The sequence below is a fragment of the Trifolium pratense genome, linkage group LG1 (assembly GCF_020283565.1).
Source record: "Trifolium pratense cultivar HEN17-A07 linkage group LG1, ARS_RC_1.1, whole genome shotgun sequence".
Classification (NCBI taxonomy): domain Eukaryota; kingdom Viridiplantae; phylum Streptophyta; class Magnoliopsida; order Fabales; family Fabaceae; genus Trifolium; species Trifolium pratense.
Genome location: NC_060059.1, coordinates 13,206,584 through 13,230,497, shown reverse-complemented (window position 1 = coordinate 13,230,497; position 23,914 = coordinate 13,206,584). Strand labels below are relative to the sequence as shown.

The following is a 23,914-nucleotide window of genomic DNA, read 5'->3' as shown; positions in this document are numbered from 1 at the left end:
CTAGTTAATCATTTAGATCTTATTCTACTACAATAAATCTGGTAAGATAGTGGATCCCACGAAAGTCTATAGGAAGGGTCCAATAAGGGGGTTCAACCCAACAAGTTTATACTCATAAGCAAAATCCTACTAAAAAGCTTAACTGTAATGAGGAGGGAAACATGTAGAAGGAGATGGAGAAAGTTAATTATAGAAATTAAAAATTATAAATATGATAGTACTATAGCAGGGTACAAATACGGATGGTCTGTTTTTGTCAATTGTTTTATTTTTCTCTGTAATTCAGCTCTGATATCAACAATACAATACAATCTACCTTTGACAAATCAAAATTCTTTCTTATCAAATTGATCTTGTTCAAAGTATATTTGGGGGAGGTAATCCCTAGTGCATCCACACTAAGATGACATTGCAATGCATTGACACTCAAAAAATTTCATGTTTCCACAAATATCCACTCTTCAAAATCTGGAAGCTTTGCTGTGCAGTCAGTACCAATTGGTGAGATCGCAAGAATTGATACTGAAAGGGCATGAGAGGGATCAAGAGAAAGTGAGAAAATATTTGAGAACGTGAAAGAAAAGTAAGAATTCTGCCTGGATTGAAACCTGACTAAATGAGCAATTGGTTATAGAGGGTAATTTTTTTTACCATACAAGGATTTTATAACCTGCAAACAAGATCTGACTCCCCCCTAAGCAACAAAACCAAGTGGTTGCTCCATATAGATTTCCTCTCGTAAAAAGGCTGTTGTCTTATGGCAGCCATAAACAGAACACGCAAACATATGCCATTTAAGCAATTGAAGAGAAGGTAATATTTCAATCTAGATCAAGAGTTTGAGTGTAACTAGTAACTATTAGTTGAGCTTTCAAATGAGCACCTGCCACCAATGCCAACTTTTATAACAATGACCCGCTAGTAGCTAACGGTAGAGTTTCCATGAGAATGTGGAACAGGGGTCCATGAAGGATTGGACTCCAAAGCAGCCATTGTTAGTTGTCGTCAAGTATAGATAAGGTTGTCTAGATAGTTTTAGGAATACCGAGCAAGGGATAGAAAAAACAACTAGGAGAAAGATTATGAGCGACAAGTGAAACCAAACACTTGAGGGAGAAAAACATACCAGGGGTCCTTCAAAAATAGCAAAGTAAGGAATCTTATTACCCAATGTTCAGGATGGCATATGTAAAAGAATTTTAAGAGAGATTCATCAGAGATGTAGATAGGCGAGACAATTGCGAGAGAGAGTCGTTGGACAATATGACAGGCTGAGGGAAATGTGGGAAAGAAGCACGGAAACAAGCACAAAAATATGCAAAGTTTTTCCAGTGTTTTTTAAAGCTGAAATCCTTCAAAAACTGCCACAAAAAAGCTATACTCCCTCTGGTTAATCTCAAATATAAGCAAAAAACATTGTCACACCTTTTGGTCTAAAATATAAGCATCGGTTAACTATCTTTATCATATTTAATGCTATTATTCCCCAATGAGTGCTAGGAACACTCTTTTCAACACTCACTCTAATTGGTTGAAATCAATGTCGGCCCCTCCCTCACTTTGGAAATAGGTCCCACATAAGTTTTACTACCCGAAAGCAGCTGCAACATTTGCTACACTGAAACGTGACGCAACTGAGGGGCTATACAGTCACCCTCTGCTCCTCTGAAATAGCATGTTGTTCATTACACTGATTAAAGGCAATTGTATAAGAGAAAGTCTGGAACAAACATAATTTGGCACGTCATAGACTGTTCAACAAACACAAGACAATTGAATTGAATACCATCTACTCAAGAATGAACATATTTCTAGTTACAATATCTTTCACATATGAGATACATGATCTGTCCATAAAACTTACTTGGATGTGCTTAAAACAGTAACTCTCTGACCAAGAACACTAATAAGCACTTCAATTCCAGACAATCGGTGGCACTTATGTCTGTAATGAGACGCTGCTGTAATTTTATAATGAATTTCTACCAAAAACTGCCAGTTAGAAAACAATTGAATTCATTATAATCACCAAGGCAAGAATATAAGAAAATGGGAAAAGGATATCAAAATGGTGTTGTCAAGTCGTATGAAATAAAACGTACCATGAAAACTCTATCAGGGCGAAAAATGTTGATCTTATCAACAACAGCAGCAGTTGTGTGACTACCATCCCTACATCTCAATAAATATTACATATCAAGATACAGATAGTGATAGGATTAAATATAAACAGCAAGTTAGAGAAGATAACTCACGAGTCCAGAAATCCATCAACAACTGTTTGAATTACACTTGACACTGCATCCATGGAAAAGAAAGGGACCACAGGGTCGGAAGAACAAGAGCACAAAGATAAAATACAGCTGACTATCGAGACCTAAATGTACACATGAAGAACAATATATGTTAAAACATGCAACAAAAATATCTCCTCAAACAAATCCAGTAATTAATGATAAATAATACTATTATTACAACGGATGCTATTTAATTATAAGCTGAAAAACTTTACATTAATTTCAAACAAATATGATTAAAAATGGAGCCACCTCAAAAGATATTGGGAATAAAAATGTTTAATAGATATCAGCACCCACACTCAAAGCCAATGCATATGAAATCTAATGTATATGTGGCTGAAATGGACCAAAACCCGTCAAATTTACCGTCCACTTGTTTTCACAGAAAACAACCAAGTAAAAATGCACTGAGGTTTGAGAAACTGTCATTACAAATATGCTTTCAGCAGAAATTACCAAAAAGTTATTAGTAGATATAATTATTAGAGATCCTGCGGTGACTAGTGATATGGACAAAATAGTGGTTATAACTTATAAGTGAGGGCTACCCTGTCTCCCTGAGCTAGTTTTTAAGATTGAGTTAAGCCCAAGCTCAAACTCTAAGAACCTATTATCAAGATACTCGCACATATTCATTCCCAAAACAAAAATTGTGGCCCAAAACATGAGGGCTTTTAATTGTGGGGCAGGCCATCGACACCATGAGTTAGCTTTTGGGATGGATTTAGGCCCAAAACAAAAATAAACATACGACTGTTATCGGTAAATATTATTTTCTGTAAAACAAAAAAACCCTAAAGAGCAGAGTAGCAGACCAAATGTCTCTTTATGAGTTCGTCTCGTTCTTTCACAGTAATCTGACCAAGTTCAAGAATAGAACTCTGAAGCACACGAGTTCCCCCCTCCGATCCCGGTTTCTTACTGCAATGCAAAGCCATAGAAATTGAAAATATCGAAGCAAAGTGGTGTTTTATAAGAACTGTCACAGGTTGACAAGTGACCTGCAAAAGGGAACTTTGTTAGAGAAAACAACATACACACACTGCACTTAAGAATCTATGATCCATGTATGCAGTAAAAGAGATGCCAAAGTTTTGAAAGAGATGCTTCAAAGTTTTGATCATTCAACCAACGGCAATTCTAAAAGCATAAGGGCATCTAATTGATATAATTTCTATTTCGTACAGAATGAAATTTAGAAGCTTCCATATTATATATTAACATAAAATATCATATCAGTTATGGATCCTGCTCACACCTTGGCAACCCAATTAAGATCAGAACTATTTTGATGAAGAAGCAGAGCAGGAAGAAGCCATCGACAACAGTACTGAAGGAAATTTCCAGGTTCTGCATCTGGTATAAAAAGATGCCTTGTCTGTAGAGCAACAAATCAATAATTAATGCTGAGGAAATTTTTCATCAGAATACATCAAATGAAAGCTGTTACCAAATAAAAAACATCACCACAGAAAATGTTTTAGATCACGACATTGATTCATGAACAAAAAATTACCTCAGGGTATGCATAATGAGGTCTTGAAAAAAATATGCTTGCCAGGATATGAAATGTAGTGGAACACAAACAAACTGTTGATATTAAATAATTATTGTAAATATACTCTAGAATATCCTAGATTATTCTTAGCATAGCATATTCCATAGCACATATATAATAGAATGTCCACGATGCTCTTAGCCACCATTCAACACAAACAAATCGGCATTTCCATAGGTTCCTATTGCATGACTATATAATAGAATATCCTACTTTAAGGCCGGTATCTAATTCAAGTATGAGTTCGGAACAGCATTCTAAACCTTAATAAAGGTACTTAAAGAGTAAATTGTGCTTTTATGTTCCTCGGCATGACTGAATAATTTCTGGATATCTTGGTTATGTTCCCCAACTTTGGAACAAGACAACTTTAAAGCCAACCAAATGCTAAATTAAAACCAATTACAAAAAGACTTGATCCATCCACTCTCTCTGCTAGTATAACAATTAACAATAAATTTGAGGTAAAGAGAAAACTAACAGAAGGTGGCAACAAAATAACATTAGGTTTTAGCTAAGTCGTAGAATATGGGATAGACCTACCTCAACCCCAGAAGTAAATTTGAGCTGTGAGGATTGCCTAAGCCTTGTAAAGACTACTTTATCCACAATAGTTAATGTGGGATTTCAGACACACCCCCTCACAGCCAGCAGAACGAAGGTGCTGGAGGTTGCAACAAAGGAAGCCAAAGGTGGCTGGCTGTAAGGGAAGTGGATAGGGTTTTGAACAGTAAGATATGACCAGTAGCATATATCAAATAACCGATTATCCCAAAACCTTAAGGTGTTAGGATAGAGTCATATCAATGGTTTTATATTATTTCTAACACGCCCCCTCACGCAAAGCCCACTTGGGCTTGAAGCGTGGATAATGCATAGGCCCACCTACCATATGCTTAAATTCCACTTTTTAATTAGAAAGTGAGGGGAGCGGGGATCGAACTCTAGACCACTTGGTCATAGAGGCTCTGATACCATGTCAAATAACCGATTATCCCAAAACCTTAAGGTGTTAGGATAGAGTCATATCAATGGTTTTATATTATTTCTAACACCTACTAATGACCAACTCATATGAAATCTCAAGTTCTTAGGTGAAAGCTCGTTTAAGTTTTACTATATATCCAGCTTTCCAACATGCTAAATTATTTCTGATAATTTTGAAAGTAAAAAACCATTTTCAACATTTCTGAAAACATTTCCTCCACTCCCAACCTGCATCAGAACACGCGATCTATTCTTCTCTTATCTAACCGCATCCTTCTTCCACAAAACCCTCCTTCACAAGATCTCCAACCAGATCAGCAGCCACCCACAAGATCTCCAACCAGATCGGAAGCCCTCCTTCACAAAATCAGCAACACATCTTCCATCTCCTTCGTCGAGAACAAGTTCTGAACACACCGTCACACGCAGCTACCATCTCCACCAATTGCCACTCTGCAAAGACATGGTCCATGTCAGCATGACCACACTTCATCTTACCATGTCAACATTCTCATAAGGCACAATACCTCATGTCCCAGCCACCACGGAGTGTATTTCACCTTTTGATGGTAGCAAGACATTTCTTTCTTTCCAACTTCAGCCCTACACTCGCAGACATGCAAAAGGCCTCTGATGTAAACCGAAGACATTTCTGGTCGCCCTCACACCCTCGCAAAGTGTTTCTCACCATTCGGTAGTAGCAAGACATTTCTCCCTTTCCAACTGCAGTCACAAACTCGCATCCACACAAATAGCCTCTATTGTTCACCAAAGACATTTCCGGTCGCCCTCTCCCTCTCTTTCCCTAATCGCTGATTTGAAAACGGTGTTTAGAAAATATGAAACATAATTTTCTAATTTTAAACATTTAGAAATAAGACAATTTTCATTTCAACTCTTCAATTTGGAAGCATAATTTTTTTATCAAATTACAAATGGAATTTAAAATATCACTCGCAGCTTGTTGATGTCCTATATTTAAGGATCACATGCTCAAGACTAGCAGGCTTTTTATTAGAGCAGTACTAGAAGCAAAATTAAGCTATTACCTTGCAGTAAATCTCGCTCAATACTTAGTAACATGTATAAGGAACAAATTACCTCAACATGTATATTTAAGGATCACATGCTCAAGACTAGCAGGCTTTTTATTAGAGCAGTACTAGAAGCAAAATTAAGCTATTACCTTGCAGTAAATCTCGCTCAATACTTAGTAACATGTATCAGGAACAAATTACCTCAACAAGTGCAGCCAAGCTTACACTGCAAGCTACCCAACAAAATAGAAGTGATCCAAAAAGTTCCTCTAAATACTGCAAAAAAAGATAATTGAAATCAAAAGAAACCATTTAGTATTCGTAACCTATTTGAAGCTTCAATACATCCTTTATTTATTAAAGCAAAATACATGCTAATCAAGTTTTCCCTCCCAATTTGTCCGCCTAAATGAATGGCATAATTGTAATTTTATTACTATTTTCATGCAATTACTTTTTTGCATATGTATGTGCCGTTACCATTCCCTTGCTTTGAAACTTGAGTGTTGCTTAATTAGCCTAAACAACATTTTTTGAAACCTATCCGCTAACCAATATGCTTCATTAATTATACATAAATTACAAGCTTCCTACAGTATTTAAATTAGCTATTCATATTCCCACCTATGACAAATGAGCATATGAGTGAACCACACCTCACTGTGTCGCATTCTAACCTTATTTATAGTTCCGCTTTTTTACAATTTTTTGTTTGGGATGATCTATTTTGGTTTGGTTCTTTCAATTTTAAATTTTCTGCTATGAGTGTTCTCTTAAATTTTCTCGGTGAGCATAATTGTGTATTTTCTACTTCCACCATGTTTTTGTTTGAATTTGTATGTGTTATGCGTTTAGCTCTGCTTTTAATTAACAATTGAAGGTAAGAGAATTTTCTTTGAATTTATTTATTGTTGTGAATATAATATTTCTCATATTTTTAATCTCGATAAATATCACTATTTTGTCTTATGTTTTTTATAAACATTGTGCATAAGATAAAACATACTATATGATTAATATATGTTATTAGTTAAATAATAATAATATATTTTTAATACATAAAATTTATATATAATATTACAATACTAACTTTTTTTCTCACATAGAAATTATCCCGTGCATCGCACGGGGTCACGATCTAGTAATGTGTTAGGAACCCAAAACTCAATGGATAAAATAAGACAAAAAACAACTAACAATGGAAAGTATTATTTATGAAAAAGGGAAAATTACAGTAGAATATACTCCTACTGGCCAGAGCTAAGCTCGTCTTAGAGAATGGATGATTCTCTCTCTAAGCCAAACCAAATGGTTTCTAACAGAAAATATCTGAATGCCTCCCCCCACCTCTCTTTCCTCCTCTTATAACAAACTTGGCTACAACTACACCCTTTGCCACATCATCTAATTCCCTCTCTTTTTTTATATTTTCCCGTGTCACTATTCTCAATTGGGTTCCTATCATAATGAAATTATTTTTGTAAGTACCAACGTAAGGTCTAGAATGTTGTTGAAGTTCAAAAGCATGAAATCAAGTTATTGTCCAAGATCATAATAGAGCAAATAAGCATCTACCAATAAAATTTTCTATAATAAAAATGGGTTCTTCTATAAAAAAATAAATTACAATTAAATTTGCATCTAACTATAAATACTGTTTTTCTGAAAAGGCAAAACTCAAATTTTTTATCAAGGTTAAACATTTTCAATCTAATGTCACAAAAGAACATTTGGTAGTACCAAACTACAGAAATAGGATAGACAATTACAATCAAATAGACATTGCACAAGGTCAAAATTAAAACAAAGACATAAAAAACAATCACCTTCATTCTAGTCGTATACTTCAGCTCCTTAGAAAGATTGTCAAGTACAGCGCAGACCAATTCCCTAAAACACGTTACGGAAGATAAGACACTAAAGCAAAAGTTTTTAAAATGACACGGAAATATTGTGTACCTTTGACAAGGATCAATGGCAGAAACCACGCATATCATAAAAACAGCCTGAAAAAAGGCATCAAGAATCAGAAAGGAAATAAATGGCACTGCTAAATAAAAAGAAAACTTGACTAATTTGTATCATACACTAGAATAACACTAGACAGAGGCACAAGAATGGATCAAAGCACTTTAAAAAGTAAACAGAAAATAGAAATGTCACATCAATAAGTTTACCTCTAACTCCACCTTCTCACTATGTAATGCAACATGCATCAGAGTAATTAAAACTGTTTCCATTATAGGTCGAGGCTGAGGACCAGCTGCAAGAACCTCCTTCGCATTGATAGTTTTTCCTTTGGAATAGACCACCAGAGGAACGCCAAAATTTGAACTGGGAAAACAACCAAAGCCAAACGATGATCGTGGATCTCCTTATATGAAAAATTTCTCACAGGGGGAATGGGGAACTAATTGATGGTTCACTGAGTGACCACCATAACCTACGAACAGCTGGTGATATGGATTCCACTGATTAGGATTTATTCTGTTAGTATTTATTTTTAATAAGTTAGTTCAGTATTGTTAGGATAAGATTTAGAGTCAAAACAAATTATTCTATTAAACAGGATTATTATCTTTTAAATTTAAATGAATAGTAAATATAAGGTAAGTTAGTTATTAACCTAGTTTAATTAGGATTTCTACCGTAAGCCTATTTAAAGGCATTCAGATTTGGAATAAGAATCAATTATTATCAAAAATAAACTTGTGACTTCGAGAACGAGCCCGTTTTTGTCTTCATCATAGGTCGAAAGAAAGGTTCTCCCGCGTCTAAGACCGTGTTAACCGATCCAAGAACAAGGACCGTAACAGATGGTTTTAGACTTCTGAATTCAAAGAATTTAGAGAAGCAAAGAAGAATAAATCTGAATATTTTTCATTCTGAATCTGAAGAGAAAATGAGATATTTATACAAATAATTGACAGTTGTAACTGGAACTGCCTAAAGTAAATACAGCTGGAACTAATAAAGCACTGCCTGAAGAAGTTACAGCTTGGCTAATAGAGATAGAGCTGGCACTAAATCCAAAGCAGTTAGATGACTGTGCTAAGCTATAAGGCCCAGATACTATAATAATACATTAGTATTCCTAAAACATGGAAGTGCAAATGAATATTTACTGTTGTTAATGGAACACAAAAAAAGGTTACAACCTAAAACTGTAAAACCGTCATCAATTAAGGTGTAATCGTAAAATAATAAACGTGAGCATCAATCAAGTTGTGAAAATCCCATTTCAATGGAAACATTGCTTTGAGATCTTGTGAAGTGAAACTAACCATAAGTCCTGAAAAAGCTCATCATGGCCATCCCATGTTTGGAAAAGCACACCAATCCTCCTTGCAAATGATAAACGAACCCGATAATCCATATCATTGAGCATCAAAAGTAATCTGTCTATGATTGTCTTGTTTTCGTCTGTCATTGTCTGTTAAAACAGAAAAAACACTGTATGAGGTATTAAATCAGTGCTGTTAGTTTTCTGTTGCCGACAATTGCAATAGTAATATTATGATTAGGTAGTTCCAACTGAAATTGTAATTTTGCATAGGTTTGGGTAGGTTTAACTGAATCTTGATATACCGTAATAATAACTGAAATCAGACAGCAAAAATCATTTTCACCAGAAACATCAAAACTCTCTCATTTATCTCACGGTACCTAAAAAAACATAAAAATCGGGCCGAGAAAATTATAAAAATCACCTGACAAAATTGAGGGTGGAGTGAAATAAGATTAAAGATGCAATCAATAAGCTTCACCCGTCCAAACCAATCAAGATCAATTTTTGAAAGTTTATGCACCAAGTTTCCTAGTGACTCAAAGCACTGCAGGATTAAATTAACAGTTAATTAAATTAATAATAATAATAATAATAACATTAATATATAACAATAAACCATGTTCGTTTCAAAACTATGTCCCTGATGAACAGAAGCACCTTGCTAAGATATAAAACAGAGTGCAAAGCTACAGTTAGGACAAAATAATGAAAATATGTACTATTATAGAAATCGCCAGTAAGCATGTACGAGCTGAGCTGATAACTAAAAGGAAAAAATTGTATGTGTTGTGAATAAGGTATATGTGTAATTATTTATAATAATTGTATTTCATCTATTAATCACGCTCATTAAGAGCCCGTTTGGATTGGCTTATTTTTTAGCTTATGCGAATAAATAAGCTTTTATGTATTATTATAAGTTTTTCAAGGTAGTTTATGAGAAAACATCTTATAAAGATACAATTTTTGTCATTGAAACCTTATGAATTAACACAAAAGCTTATTTATTTTCAAAAGCTATTTCCATAACCTAAAAAATAAGCCAAATCCCAATGGGAGCCAAGTATAGAATAGTCTATTTAAACGAATTAGTGCATGTAGTGTATTATTGAGAAGAGAGAGAGAGAGAGAGAGAAGAAAGAGAGAGAGAGAGAGAGAGAGAGAGAGAGAGAGAGAGTGAGAGAGAGAATTTGAATTTACCGAGTTCTGATGCATTTACTCAATTCACTTGGATTTATTTTCTGAAAACAGAGTCTGATGCCTTTACCATTTTAAACAATTCTAAAGCATGGTGGAATAAAAGTTTAACTTACTCATCAAAGCCTTCCTATCAGATTGGGGAGGCGAGTTTCTGAGTAATATCTAAATACTTGGCTGATTTAGGCATCAACCACTGGGTTTATCTAATCTGGGTTTATCTCTGTATGTTAAAACCTCTCTCGTCCCTTACAATATAGAAGTTGTGCCTAATATAGAAGGTTTTAAGCCTCTATCAGTGCCTTAAAAACTGTTTTCTTAATCAATAGACTTCATTCTTCATCCCTAACCTCTTGTGAATTCCAGGTTCCCAACCCTTCTCGGCTCTGTTTCTAGGAGGTTTACAACACTCTGTTCTGTGTTTCTGCAAAGACCAGCCAGCACTGTGGCATTGACAGCCAGGTTCTCTGCCCATCTCGGTTCAGTTACTAGAAGTTTCTTCTCCACCTTTCTTCTCATATCTGTTTTCCGAGTACGGCAACAGCAACGTATCGAGCTGGGAGTTTTTATCAGGATAGAGATTGTGGACAAAATGTGTGTTTAAGTCTTTAAGAGTGTGGAACTTTGTCGTCATGGATAGGGGAGAGCATGCAATTTAAGAGATAGCAAGCTCTCTCAAAACCCCAATAACCAAAATGGTAGGGTATAACTCAACTCCTACAAAACTGACTTTTAAGGTGAAGACTACTCACCACTTATACGCACATTGTCAAGCCATATCTCACCCAATGTAAGACTTCTCATCAGTCAAACCAGGTAGGGTCTAACTCAACTCCTACAAAACTGACTTTTAAGGTGAAGACTACTCACCACTTATACGCACATTGTCAAGCCATATCTCACCCAATGTAAGAATTCTCAACGGTCAAACCAGGTAAATAACTAGATTAGAAAGAGAGGAGAAAAGAGTCGTATTACGAAAGATATGGTAGTCGCACCAAAATCAAGAAACCAGAGACCAAGGGAAGGTGACTGTGAGATATGAAGGAAAATAAATTGCCAATTTGTGCAATCAAAGCAATACATCATCAAGAGGACATTCAATGCTCAAACCAACAAAGAAATTTTTCATAATTAGTTGAATAGCCTTCAGAGGATCATGAATACCAGATGAAGCCATAATCAGTCAAAGGAGAGATAACAACATTAAACGACGATGAAGTACAGTTTTCAAAGCATAATGGTGGGTACCCACATCCTAAAATACGAAAGTAAGAACGAGGACTAATTTCGTCGGGCAAACTGGTAGGCAGAAAAATTGGTTGCCGAACTCACCAGGTGTGTCATCATGTGCAGTGAGGAAAAGACCAAGCATTAATTAAAACATGCAAGTTGGTTTCAACACATAAACGGGCTTATATCCTACAACTTTGTGGTTGCATAGATCAGGATATTCCTCTGCTGGTTGTGGTGCTCTTACAGGAATATTTGCCGGGCAGCATTGGATGGTATAGGAAACACGCAGGAAAGCTGTAACATGGTGGCAAGAGGCAAAAATCGAAAAGGAAACATGTTGCCGAAAATATTCTTCCCCAGAGGACAGCAAGTACACTAGACAGGCACGATTTTTTGGTTCCCTCTGCCAGGATCTATATAGCCTTAAAATAATAAATACAGTACAAAATAAAAATAGGAGATTCTGTTCATATTTAGATGGAGATATGCCTACGGTAAATCCACACAGTAATTAGAAATATTCTAAACATATTTTCAACAAACATTGTATATTACTTTGATTTAGTAGATTTTATATATCAAATTCAGTAATTAGGATTTAGATAAATTAGATTTACTTACTTTCTTACATTTTTCTCCATTTCTCCAACTTTCTACCTCAGTTGTAACTTTATGTAATTGTTCATGGAAAGTTCTAGTTAATCATTACTTCTATAAAACAATCGTCTCCAAAAACTCACATACATTGAAATTCAAAGATACCTGTTTAGTTGTCACTTCACTTAAGTATGGGCCGCATTTCTCCTTACCAACAGCATCAAGGGAGAATAATTTAGATAGTAAAGCATGGGTAGACGACAACACATTTCCACAGGCAAGCTTAAGTCCAACTTGCTCTGTAATGATACCGCTCATTACATTAACCTACAAAACAATAAAGCAAACTGTGATATGTGTTCACATACAAATAGATTATTGAAATCTAGACCCAGATATTTTAATACCAAATCTATTAATCTTGTAGAATATTTGTCCACGCAATGAGGATGTTCACAGAGATGATGCAATATTTGTCCACGCACCTAAATTTAAAATGAAAATCACATAAATGCTAAGATATCTTATAATAATTGAGTCAGTTCTTAAAAGTAATTTAGAATATATTAGATTGATTCTTAGGACTGATTCCTTACATATTTATATTTTATAATTTACTATTTTTTTAATTACCATAAAAAAAATTTAAAAAAAAACTTGTAGTTATTATTAGACAGAAACAGAGAAAGTAAAGTGAAGGAAGAGAGAAAGAGTTCTAGAAAGTTAGATTTGGAAGAATCTTGTATATTTCATTGTGATTATCATAAGTGTACAGTGGTTTATTTATAGACAATTAGATGTAACTAACTCCTAACGGAATTCTGACTTAGAGATAAAGAGGATTAGGCCAAAGCCCAATCTCTCAGTGTAAGATAGCAGCCTACTATATATTCCTAATAATCCCCCTTCGATTCTTAGGAGGTTGACCAAGTGAGAACTTGTCAACCACCCTTAGCTAGTCTACTGCTGAATTCCTTAAAACCTATAACTTTATAACAATGCCATCATCTCCATTATTCTTTTTTTCTTGTTGGCCATGCACAAATTCCGGTTACTCTTGTCTCTCAGGTTCTCTTTGCCGATGAGTTTTTCTCCTTACGGTTTCCACACACTATATTAAAAGTATAGATTAGTTCGTTGAACTATTGTGTCCTCCTTATAGTTTCCTCTGGCAATACCAAATGCAGTTCGAACCCAACAATCCAAGATGAAGTCCAGCCTCACTATCCCATACTAAGTTCATCCAAGATCCAATTTGTCCCCTACCATCCCAAACACAATTGAGCATGGTGTCTTAAATTCTGATGTATTATAAGACATTCCCTTACCATCCCATACTAAGGTTATTTCTCAATGATGCGTCCATGAGATGTATTATAAGACATTCCCTTGTCCATGGAGTTCAAATTCCCTTGGGGACAGATATAAAATGGAAATTAGTGCCACTTCAATGAATAACAATGTCTCCTTCCCCGGTTTTAAAATATTGAAAGAAAAAAAAAATCTTCCCTCCATACATATCTTAATCCCCTATAAATAGAAAGAAACTGTTCAATAACAATGAAAATATTAACATTGAAAATAATAAATTTGTAAATACTAAGCAAATACGACAGTATCAAGAGTCTACCTTGGGATCGGACTCTTTCTCCATTAGTTTATAGAGCGTATCCCACGTCAGTTTAGGTGAAGCAGAGAAAAAAAAGGAAATAAGTGATATCATGCCAACTTTCCAATTCTCTACAGAAGATGACACGCCACTTCCAATTTTTTTGACAAGTAAGCTATCCACATCTCTTGAATCGTCGTTAACATCCAACTCCATATCTACAATCCTGCTTTTACTTATGTCATATGAACGAGAACTTTGCAAACTATCAGTAGAAGCTGTATTTTGCATGATCATATCAGACTGAAGACTCGTCAAATGCTGAGAATAACCATCATATAGATTTACAAATTCTTTCAAAAGTGTCTCCACAGATGTGATAACCTTGCCAAATGGAACAAAGTCCAAATTTTGATCCCTCCATTCACAAAATATAGGTGATGAAAGAAAACAACGAACAGAAGCAGCAAGAGAACCTGTATCCTCACATGTAGGGACATAACTTAAGCAACTGGCCCCGTGAGAGCTGTCTTTTTTAATGATACTGGCAGCCTTATCAACCATCACTTGCAAGTATTGGCTTAATTTCAAACAAAATGAAACATTTTTTTTCCTGAAATAACATAAAAGCATACATCAAAGTTAAATAATGGTTGAAATTAGGTAACTCGCGCTCAAACTAGTTTTGATTGTAGACTCACACAGACTCGGGTATACTCGCATATACTCGGATAGCCTTGCAACTTGCAAGTCTGAAGCAAGTTTACGAGTTCAATGTAATTTTTTTAAAAAAGCATAAACATGTTTGGCCTCACTGTTTCTCTCAAAAAAACCTAAAAGAGAGTTAGAAGACCTGACGTGTCTCTTCTTTTTAGTTTAGAAGTTAGAAAACCCAATAGAACAGCAGACATTTCTCTCTGACCCGCGTCTGTACCGCATGTTTCTTGCTGTCTCTATTCTTTGATGAATTTTTGTGTAATTGTTATTTCATGCATGCTCTAATTATGTTTCATTAATTGCTGTTTTTATGCTTTTCTTTTATGTGTGCTCTATTTTTGTTTCATTTTTGTTGTGTTTTACTATATGCAGTAGGAAGGAACTACGACTATATCTACATACTTTGCTACTTTGATTTATCATGGAGTTTTTTTGGTAACAACTCTATCATGTAGCTTGAAATTAAAAAATTTATGTACATGTGTCATTTACAGATTTTTTTAAGTCATTTTTTATTTTCAATAGACTCTTTCGAGTCTATGATTCAAGTCTAGGTGTCGAGTATTTTATACTATAATTTTTATTTGAAATAAGAGCATCCTGACATTAAGGAGTATTTTATACTATATAAATCCAAATATTTTTATACTAAATATGTTCAGGTAATTATTTTACTATTAGTATTATTATTAATATTTTTCTATTTAATATTTGATCTTTTATTACTAAATAATACTGTATTATTCTTTTTTTATTATGTTACAGAGCAAAATAAAAAAGCTAACAGAAAAAGAAAAAAGAAAAAAAAAACAAAGTTAAAAACAGAATTTAAAAACATAAGAATAAAAAAGAAGTTAAAAATAGAAGAATAAAAGAGAAGAATAAAAAAGAAGTTAAAAATAGAAATTAAAAACAGAATATGATTTTAAAATGAGGAGTTCCTGAATAGCTTCATTCACTAGGGCTTCAGCCTCGCTAGTAAATGTCTTGGTAGAAGATATGATTTCGTTTAATTGAGGTTTATTTGTTTTTAAATAAGCCTGTAACTCAACGAGAAACGAAGCTTAAAAAAATAAAAGAGGAAAAGAGAAGAGAAGGAAAGGAAACATAGGAATGAAATGAATGAAAAGAAGGAAAAGAAACAGAGGTAACGAGAAACAGAAGAAACAGAGGAAGGACATGAAGGAAAAGAAACCTGAAACAAAGTGAACGGGTAGTGCGCGGCGGTGCGGTATCGAAGCTGGAACTTTGGATTGGATACGATGGTGAAGCAAAGTACGTCGCCATCTATGTTTCTTTGATGAAACTTTAAAGTTAAAGTTAACAATAGCGAAAAAAGGATACCGAAACCAATGGTACCCTTACAAATTGGGGGAAATTTCGAAATTGCCCTAAAAACCATTATGGACACCTGTGACCCGCTCCGCTCCACATCAACACTAAGCTTTCATGCTACTCTTTAATCCTCTGTTTTTCCCCTCCAATTCTACAAGTCTGATTGGAGGGCTATTCAAAAAGTATTACATTATTCCACTTCTATTTGGCAAAAAATAAACACCATAACTTCGGTCCCATAGTTATAACCAAATAGATAGAGGATGACAGTAAAGTGACAAACCTTGTGAAGAAATAACCGTATAGTAGGTTAGACAAGAGAGAACATTTTAAGAAAATATCAGGGATATCTGTCTCATTATTTTCCTCTTGCTCCAACACTTCAAGAATAGAGGTCTCCATTTCAAGCAAAAGTTGATCACTTATTTCTTGGGGAACCCGTATGCCTGGAAATATTTGCAGCGCAGAAACCTGCAAAATTATCGATGCCTTTATGAAACCATGAGAGTTAACGCAAACAAGCTTTTGTATGTAAAGGATCACACCTCAGCATTGGAAACTTTGTGAATTTCTGTGAGAACTTCTACGGAGCAATCCAAAAATTGTTGCAAACATTGATGTTTAGGGTCTTCAACCTACAATAAACATCATAGCGAGTTTCATAGTAACAGTTCAAGTAAATCTATTCAATCAAATATCAGTATATGGAAGAGTCATAGGCTGTACCTTATGACTATTATCAAGAGATTCAGTGACATCGAAAGAGATGTGAACTAGACCAATTTCTTTAAAGAATTCAGTGAACGTAACAAAACCTACACAAAGTGCAAACATAGCACTTGGCAGGTACAAACCCATCCGCTCAGACAATTTTGAATAACCCTGCACAATAAGGAACAGAAAAATGAAACTGGTGCCTATATATTATTGTAAGTTAAGTGTTTGAGAACATATTGTCAAATATTCGTAGAATTGTATGAGATCGTAATACTAAAGTGATTCGAGGTGGTGCCCTTTTACCATTGTTATTAATATTTGTACAGTCTCATTGAGTAGTACCAGTAATTTATTCTAAATTATCAAGTTGATATGTACAGCAAGGTTCTGAAATCCTAGTTCCTCATATTTGAGTTCAGTTCAGCCGTAGTGAAGGCTAACCCTGATCCTTTTTCAATTTGGGGTAGACGGGTGTCCAAGAAACACAGCCATTTCTTCTAGTATATGTGTGTACTGTACAATCTCATTGAGTAATACAAGTTGTCTATTTTAAATTATATATTTTCCTAATTGTATAAGTATAATGCAAGATAAAATACTTTGTTAATCGCAATTTAAAGAAAAGCATACCTTCCAATCATGATGATTCAAAACTGCCTTCAAAAAGTTCTTTCTAAGATGTAAAATATCCCGCAGATCAGTCTGCATGTCAGTAAATTTAAAACAAATGTGGATCAGCATAGAAATAGTTTTCATTTCTACCTAAATTAACCCACGTATTCTTAGATTGTGTCTAACTCAGCCATACAAAATTGGCTTGCTAGGTAAGGATTTCCCAATCTAGGCGATGCGGAACTTGGAATTTTCTCCAATAGACCCTCTCACACACAAGGCTAGTGAGCCTGGTGTTTCGAAAATGAGTGACCCAACAACACATCTAGGATAGGCTCTAATACCATTTTAGACTTTGGGCTTAACTCAACTGCATAAAATCGGCTATTAAAGTAAGTATTGTCAAAACATTATACGCTCTATCGAGATGAGGGAGTTTTTCTCCATTACATTTGCAAAACTTGTTTTTTATTGAGCAACAAGAAATAGAAAATGTAACCACAAGTCACAACTAGAATACTATAAGAAGAGATGTGCAAATGGACAATTGAAGACTCAAAGCTTGCTCCATCTTTTGTTTTTGTAGAAAAAGGTGTGAATTATTTTTGTAAACTTACTGCCATAAGGATCCGATTGAAGTATTTTTGCAATCATTGTAAATTATTATCTTACTACGGTTTATTATCTTACTACGGTTGATTACCCTATTTATGAGTTATTTTCCACATTCAAAACTTTCTATGCGGAAATTTGAAATCAATTTGGTAACACAATTCTATATAAACTTAAGCTTATATAGGTCAATTACTAATCTAACATCAAGTAAATAATCACATGAAAAATATGATGCTCCCTTGGCAACTTACATGAGACTTTTTCCTTGAAAAGTAACATGAGAAAAAATGCAAGATAGGTCTGCATAAGGAAAACCATGAACTACATAAGAACATAGAAATAAAATCAAGAGTGAAACAAATTTCATATGTAGAAACGAAACAAAGAAAAATTACTAAAAGGGAAGAAAGAAAGGTATAAATAATCAATTGGCATAAATAACTTTAGTCCCTACAAAAAAAAAATGGTTAAAGTTTTAATCTCGGAAACAATAATTTTGTTTTTGGTCCTGGTTGTTTTCATTTCAATTCTTGAAATAGTTGTTCATGTAGGAATTTGTGCTTATATAATCCTATTCCAAGCACTTCAATAAATTAATTTATGTTCCTTTAACTTTCATAATAAGTATCAAATATAAAATAAATATTAGCATCATCCCACTTATCCACCTTAAGGGTGGAATTTCTAGCCACTAGGCTACATGACCAAAAAAATAAAATAAATATTAGCATAGGTTTTTGACATCTCCCATTAGAATAAGTATTGAATAAGTTTATAACAGCACCCCTTCTTTGTCCCACTTCCAATCAATCCCCCTTAGCTTTTCATGTTCTTTATCAAATAAAAATTAGATATTAATAATCCAATTCTCCAACGTAAATAAGTAAGAAACTTGTTGCTAGAGTTTTATTGATATTATTCTAAGAATTTGTTATGCCTAACTTAATCACCAAAAGCTAGCTCAAGATGTGAGGATTGCCCAAGCCTTATAAGAACTAATAGCAATGTGGTAATATCTCCAATGAATGTGGGATCTCAACAAGCCCCCTCACAATTGGACATTTAAGCATGGCAAATGTGAATGGCCCAATAACAGAGCTACTAACATGGGATTTGGATTCTCTACATTTGATTTTCCTAAATTCATCTACATTCAAGCAAAAATTAACCAAGAAAGAGAAAATATTGCATATGTAAGTGCATTAATGTGTGTTATAAAGACAAAAATATCCTTAAATTTTGCCTAAATGTAGGAAATGTATGAATTTAGAGAATCCAAATCCACTAACATGCACCCTCAGACCTAGGACTAGACATCTAGATTCCAGGACATGAACAAATATGGTTGGCAGGCCAAATATGTTTAGAGGCCTAAAGCAAAGTTTATTGTGAGGCCTTTTAAAATAATAATAAATAAATAAAAATAACACAACACAAATAAAATAAATCATGTTTTGCAGAATACAAGGTTTGGACCTGGGTCAAAGAATATTTGAGACCCTCAATTTGACCAACTAAGTCAACTTGACCAACTAAGCTATGCAAGCATCTATGGTTGATTTGTCATATTATATACTATATATATTTGTAACTAAATTAAACTTTTTAGGCTTTTTTTGCACAAAATCTTGAGAACTAAACCCTAGCTTAGATTTTGGATTGGGATTAACTCATCCCCAAAAGGTAGCTCTAGAGATTAGGATTGCCTAAACTAAGGACTAATTTAACCATACCTCTAGTCAGCGTAGGATCTCAATAATTATTACATATTAGTGACCTAAAATATCTAATTTAAACTAAAATGTTTTTATTTTTGGAAGGATTTTAGTTTCTGCATTGCAGTACCATGTTTTACCTCCCAATCCTAGAAGGATCTCGATTTTGACTACCCTACATGTCACAAATAACTCCCACTTCCCCATACTACAACATATAAGTAGACAGAAACATAAGTACATAACAAACTCTATCTCCACTCACAGTATATGCGCTACAACATATAACAAGATAAAAACAGTTCCTTAACTCTCCCCTCTCTTAGTAATATCCCTATATATCCAACCAAGCAAAGGTGTGAGGTCTACCAATTTGTGTTTACAAATTAGATAAACCCTATGATAGAAATGATAATAGCCATGAACATTAATGAATAAAATGTCTTGCAGATGGATTTTTCTTTTTGTAATTTAATCATGAATTTGCCATGAACTTTATAAATTAAAAGCATAAAAACAAATTAACTCGTTAGAAATATCTATAATGCAACAGCCAAATTTCTTTTAAGTAGCAATGTTCTAAATAATAATGAAACAGTAACAAGGTATTCTCTACATCCATTGAAACAGCACTTGATCTCTAAGTATTCAACAAGAGTGTGATCATATGTGATTGAATTTATTTACTGGCTTAAATGATATGCTTACATTAAAATATGAAATATCTTTAAGACATGTTTTATTGTTATCAAGTTAATACTGTAAAAGGCACTTACATTGAAGTTGGTCTTTTGAAAAATTGAAGATCCCACACATCTTGTGGTATGAGACATGTATCTACTAAATCCTGGATAGAAAACATACGGCATTAGAGTTATAGACTATTATTAACAGCATGCCAAACTGTGTGAAGATTGCAACTCACATTTGATGTTATATTACTCAAAAGCGCCAAAGCAGCATCCACCTGCATTAATGTACCATTACCAAAATTAAAATCTTAGCAGAAATTAACGGACGGCGAAAACTTCTTGTTTAACACAAATAATGATAATAACAATCATTATTCTTGAAAATAAAAATCATATATAGATGACAACAAGATGCATAAACAAAGCAGACTATGAAAACAAAAAATTCTAATCAAGGGAAACTAGAACACGAATACAGAAAAAGAATACAGAATGGGGAAAATCAAGATCTTAGTTGAAACAAACAAAACAATTAGCTGCGAAGGAAATAAAAATACATTGGTGAAAATAACATATATATTTCTGAGTTTTAAAAAGAGTACATGCACTAATTCATTTAAATAGTAACAAGAATACAGGATCATGGCATTAGTAACATGTGAGCCATTTGGTTGAAGCAGTTACTAAAAGAGCTCCAATTTCAAGCCGCAAAGCTAATTACACTAATTTGTGATAATCAAGTTGCATTGCATATTGCCTCAAATCCAGATTTTCATTAGGACCAAGCATATACAGATAAACTTGTCATTTTGCAGAGAAAATATTGAATCCGGCAACATTGTCACAAGTATTTTCAATTCCAATAATCAGTTGATGAATGTTTTTACAAAATCCCTGCGAAGTCCTAGAATCAGTTATATATGTAGTAAGTTTGGTGCATTTGATTTATATGCTCCAGCTTGAGGGGGAGTGTTGATATTTGAATTAATAGTTAAGTACTCCCTCTGTTCCATTTTAAGTGTCGTTTTCTTTAAAAAAAAATGTTTCTTTTTAATTGTCATTTTCAAAATTCAAAGTAATATTTATTACTGTTTTGTCAAAATTAACTCTGACTGTTTATTGCAGAGGAAAAAAAGGTGAAGTGAGATAATACATCGTTAATGGTATTATAGGTAAAGGGCAAATTATTTGTTGTAAAGTAAAAAAAAATGTATTAGCTTCATTGGTACGTGTAAGCAACCATAAAATGACAATTAAAAAGAAAAGGAGGTAGTATATATATTCTAGAATATTCTATTGTAATTAATGTTGATGATTGAATATTGATTTGTTTCTGAGCTTATATAATAGAATCTCCGTAGTGTAGTTTAGACACAGTTTCACCATATTCCTCTAATTTTCTCTCTTATTCAACAACATTCTTCCTTATTCAACAATACTGTTCATAGTTGTTATTCACTTGGGCAGGGGCGGAACCAGAAAAAAAAATGTTAAGGAGGCGAAAATGTATACATGATATATAAAGGAAAAAATAATAATTTATATGCATTAATTATGTGAATTTTTTCAAATCACTTCATTATATTGTCTACATTAATGATGTAAATTTTTTCAAATCGCTTATTTTTTTATTTTTTTTTTGCTCAAGTAGCATAGTGGCTAGAAATTGGTGAATATATAGGGTGTTCGGAATTCGAACTCTGATATCCAAACAATTGAGCTAAGCTCGTGGAAACTATTTCATTATATTATATACATTAATGTTGTAAATTTTTTCAAATCGCTTCATTATATATTGAAATAAAATAAATCACTTCATGCCACTTTTATATGCTACTTTTTTTTATCATGACTCATTGTATGCCACTATATATTTCATTATGCATTAATGATGTAAAGGCAAATTCCATTTCTATGAATTATTTGACAGGGGCGAGCTTGTATGCATTAGATATATGTACCGTGATTCATTGGTCATTGAGGGTGGCGGCTGCCCCTTTTTCTTTCATTATGCATTAATGATGTAAAGACGAATTCCATCTCTATGAATTATTTGACAGGGGCGAGCTTGTATGCATTAGATATATGTACCATGATTCATTGGTCATTGAGGGTGGCGGCTGCCCCTTTTTCTTTCTACCTAGTTCCGTCCCTGCACTTGGGGTATTTCTTATCTCAAGAATACCCTGATTTATCTCACAGGATTGGGTTTTTATGACTTAGTTATTTTCATTACTAGTTTCCCTATTTAATTAAGATCGGGAGTCATATATCCCTATGAATAGGGGTTAGGGCCTAACCTTTTATAATCATACAAGCATCATCAAATCACGAATCAAAATCGTATTTTACAAGCTCTTGTTCTTCCTCTCCTCTATATGTCTAAAATCCCCTAATTTCAACACTATTTAATATTAATTATATCTACAAGCAGTATCATGATACCCATAAAAAAAACTACAACATAAAATTGAGAGGAGGACTCTGTCAACAAACTTACAAGAGTGGCTATATTGCTGAAAATCGGCAACCCATGCACAATAGTACTCCATATTACTTTCCAACCATTCATGAACTGCAAAAATTCACTTGATTAAAGCAATGAATAATTAAGAAAGAAAATATGATACCAGAGAAGCAACAAATAATGACAAATATCTAGAATAAGTGATACTAAAGAGCCTTTTCTCTTTACATTGCTTTCACAAAAATCTGTACCCATATGTTATAGCCAACTAAAATACAGATCAAGTTATTCTCCTTAACAAAAAAGAAATAAAGAAAAACACAGCTTAAGAAGTGAAAAGTCCCATTAATTCAAAAGAAACTGGCCAAAAGCAATTTCACATGTCATTGTCAGCCTCCTTTGCCAACCCTAACCATTATTTATTTTTGTTAGAACTCAAAAATAAGTTTGGCCTGGTCAAAACATGTGAGAGAGACAAAAAGACCTCATTCAAAGTGGAAGGTGGCATTGACGATATCTTCATCATTGAATTTGGAAGCAACAGAGCAGACGAAAGTTCCTGCAAACTCCTTTAGATGCAATTGAACAGACATAAGTACACAATATTCAAAGGGTGGACAGGGTCCATTATATAAGTTCAAAGAACAAATCAGAAATGCAAAAGAGACAATAATATAGAGTAAAAAGAACCATTATATCAATTCACAGTAGCATACCGCAGAGTCCACAACAAACCATCGTAGGCCCGATCAACATTTGCAGAATTAAGGATTCTGCAATATCATCCCAACTTTGTAAACTATTGAGGTGATCATGAACATTCTTTATTACAAGTATGTATTATACATGCATAGAGATATATTCAGTTCAAACCATGAGAAAAATAATTAAGTGTTTGAAGTAAGTGCAAGTTGCAACCAGCAAATTATCAATCATAAGATGTCTCTCAAACCAGGAACATTATTCCCACAGATAATATTAACTTTTTGTCATTAATTTTATAAACAAAATACTTAAAGGAAAAAAAGAAAGCAATTTAAGTATAGGAGAAAGGGGGAAAAGTGAAGACAAACCACGTCAAAAAAAAAAAAAAGGAAAAACGGTAAAGAGAGAGTGAGAGAGAACATGTGTGAATGAACATGTAAATTATTATAATCGAAAAATATTCAGATCTTAACATCAAAAAATTAATAGAGAGAAAGAGAGTAAGGAATTTTAATATCCGCTAATTCCT

The 23,914-nt window shown here is 33.8% G+C and overlaps 1 protein-coding gene across 12 annotated transcripts in view; it reads right to left on the bottom strand.

Moving 5' to 3' along the window:
• LOC123909530 (serine/threonine-protein kinase ATM) overlaps nucleotides 1–23,914 on the bottom strand; it is a 63,413-nt gene that overhangs the window by 35,284 nt on the left and 4,215 nt on the right. For all 12 annotated transcript variants that reach the window (XM_045960381.1, XM_045960447.1, XM_045960452.1 and 9 more), the window contains 24 exons: nucleotides 23,397–23,453; nucleotides 23,165–23,249; nucleotides 22,714–22,788; nucleotides 20,447–20,488; nucleotides 20,298–20,368; nucleotides 18,058–18,106; nucleotides 17,210–17,281; nucleotides 16,589–16,744; nucleotides 16,408–16,497; nucleotides 16,146–16,333; nucleotides 13,832–14,423; nucleotides 12,609–12,686; nucleotides 12,367–12,528; nucleotides 9,593–9,715; nucleotides 9,167–9,315; nucleotides 8,060–8,216; nucleotides 7,842–7,888; nucleotides 7,709–7,772; nucleotides 6,084–6,158; nucleotides 3,559–3,678; nucleotides 3,116–3,301; nucleotides 2,256–2,377; nucleotides 2,103–2,172; nucleotides 1,865–1,992 (listed from right to left, as the gene is read on the bottom strand). In XM_045960381.1, coding sequence (XP_045816337.1) covers nucleotides 1,865–1,992; nucleotides 2,103–2,172; nucleotides 2,256–2,377; nucleotides 3,116–3,301; nucleotides 3,559–3,678; nucleotides 6,084–6,158; nucleotides 7,709–7,772; nucleotides 7,842–7,888; nucleotides 8,060–8,216; nucleotides 9,167–9,315; nucleotides 9,593–9,715; nucleotides 12,367–12,528; nucleotides 12,609–12,686; nucleotides 13,832–14,423; nucleotides 16,146–16,333; nucleotides 16,408–16,497; nucleotides 16,589–16,744; nucleotides 17,210–17,281; nucleotides 18,058–18,106; nucleotides 20,298–20,368; nucleotides 20,447–20,488; nucleotides 22,714–22,788; nucleotides 23,165–23,249; nucleotides 23,397–23,453 — 2,958 coding nt within the window. The remainder of the gene's footprint in view (nucleotides 1–1,864; nucleotides 1,993–2,102; nucleotides 2,173–2,255; nucleotides 2,378–3,115; nucleotides 3,302–3,558; nucleotides 3,679–6,083; nucleotides 6,159–7,708; nucleotides 7,773–7,841; nucleotides 7,889–8,059; nucleotides 8,217–9,166; nucleotides 9,316–9,592; nucleotides 9,716–12,366; nucleotides 12,529–12,608; nucleotides 12,687–13,831; nucleotides 14,424–16,145; nucleotides 16,334–16,407; nucleotides 16,498–16,588; nucleotides 16,745–17,209; nucleotides 17,282–18,057; nucleotides 18,107–20,297; nucleotides 20,369–20,446; nucleotides 20,489–22,713; nucleotides 22,789–23,164; nucleotides 23,250–23,396; nucleotides 23,454–23,914) is intronic.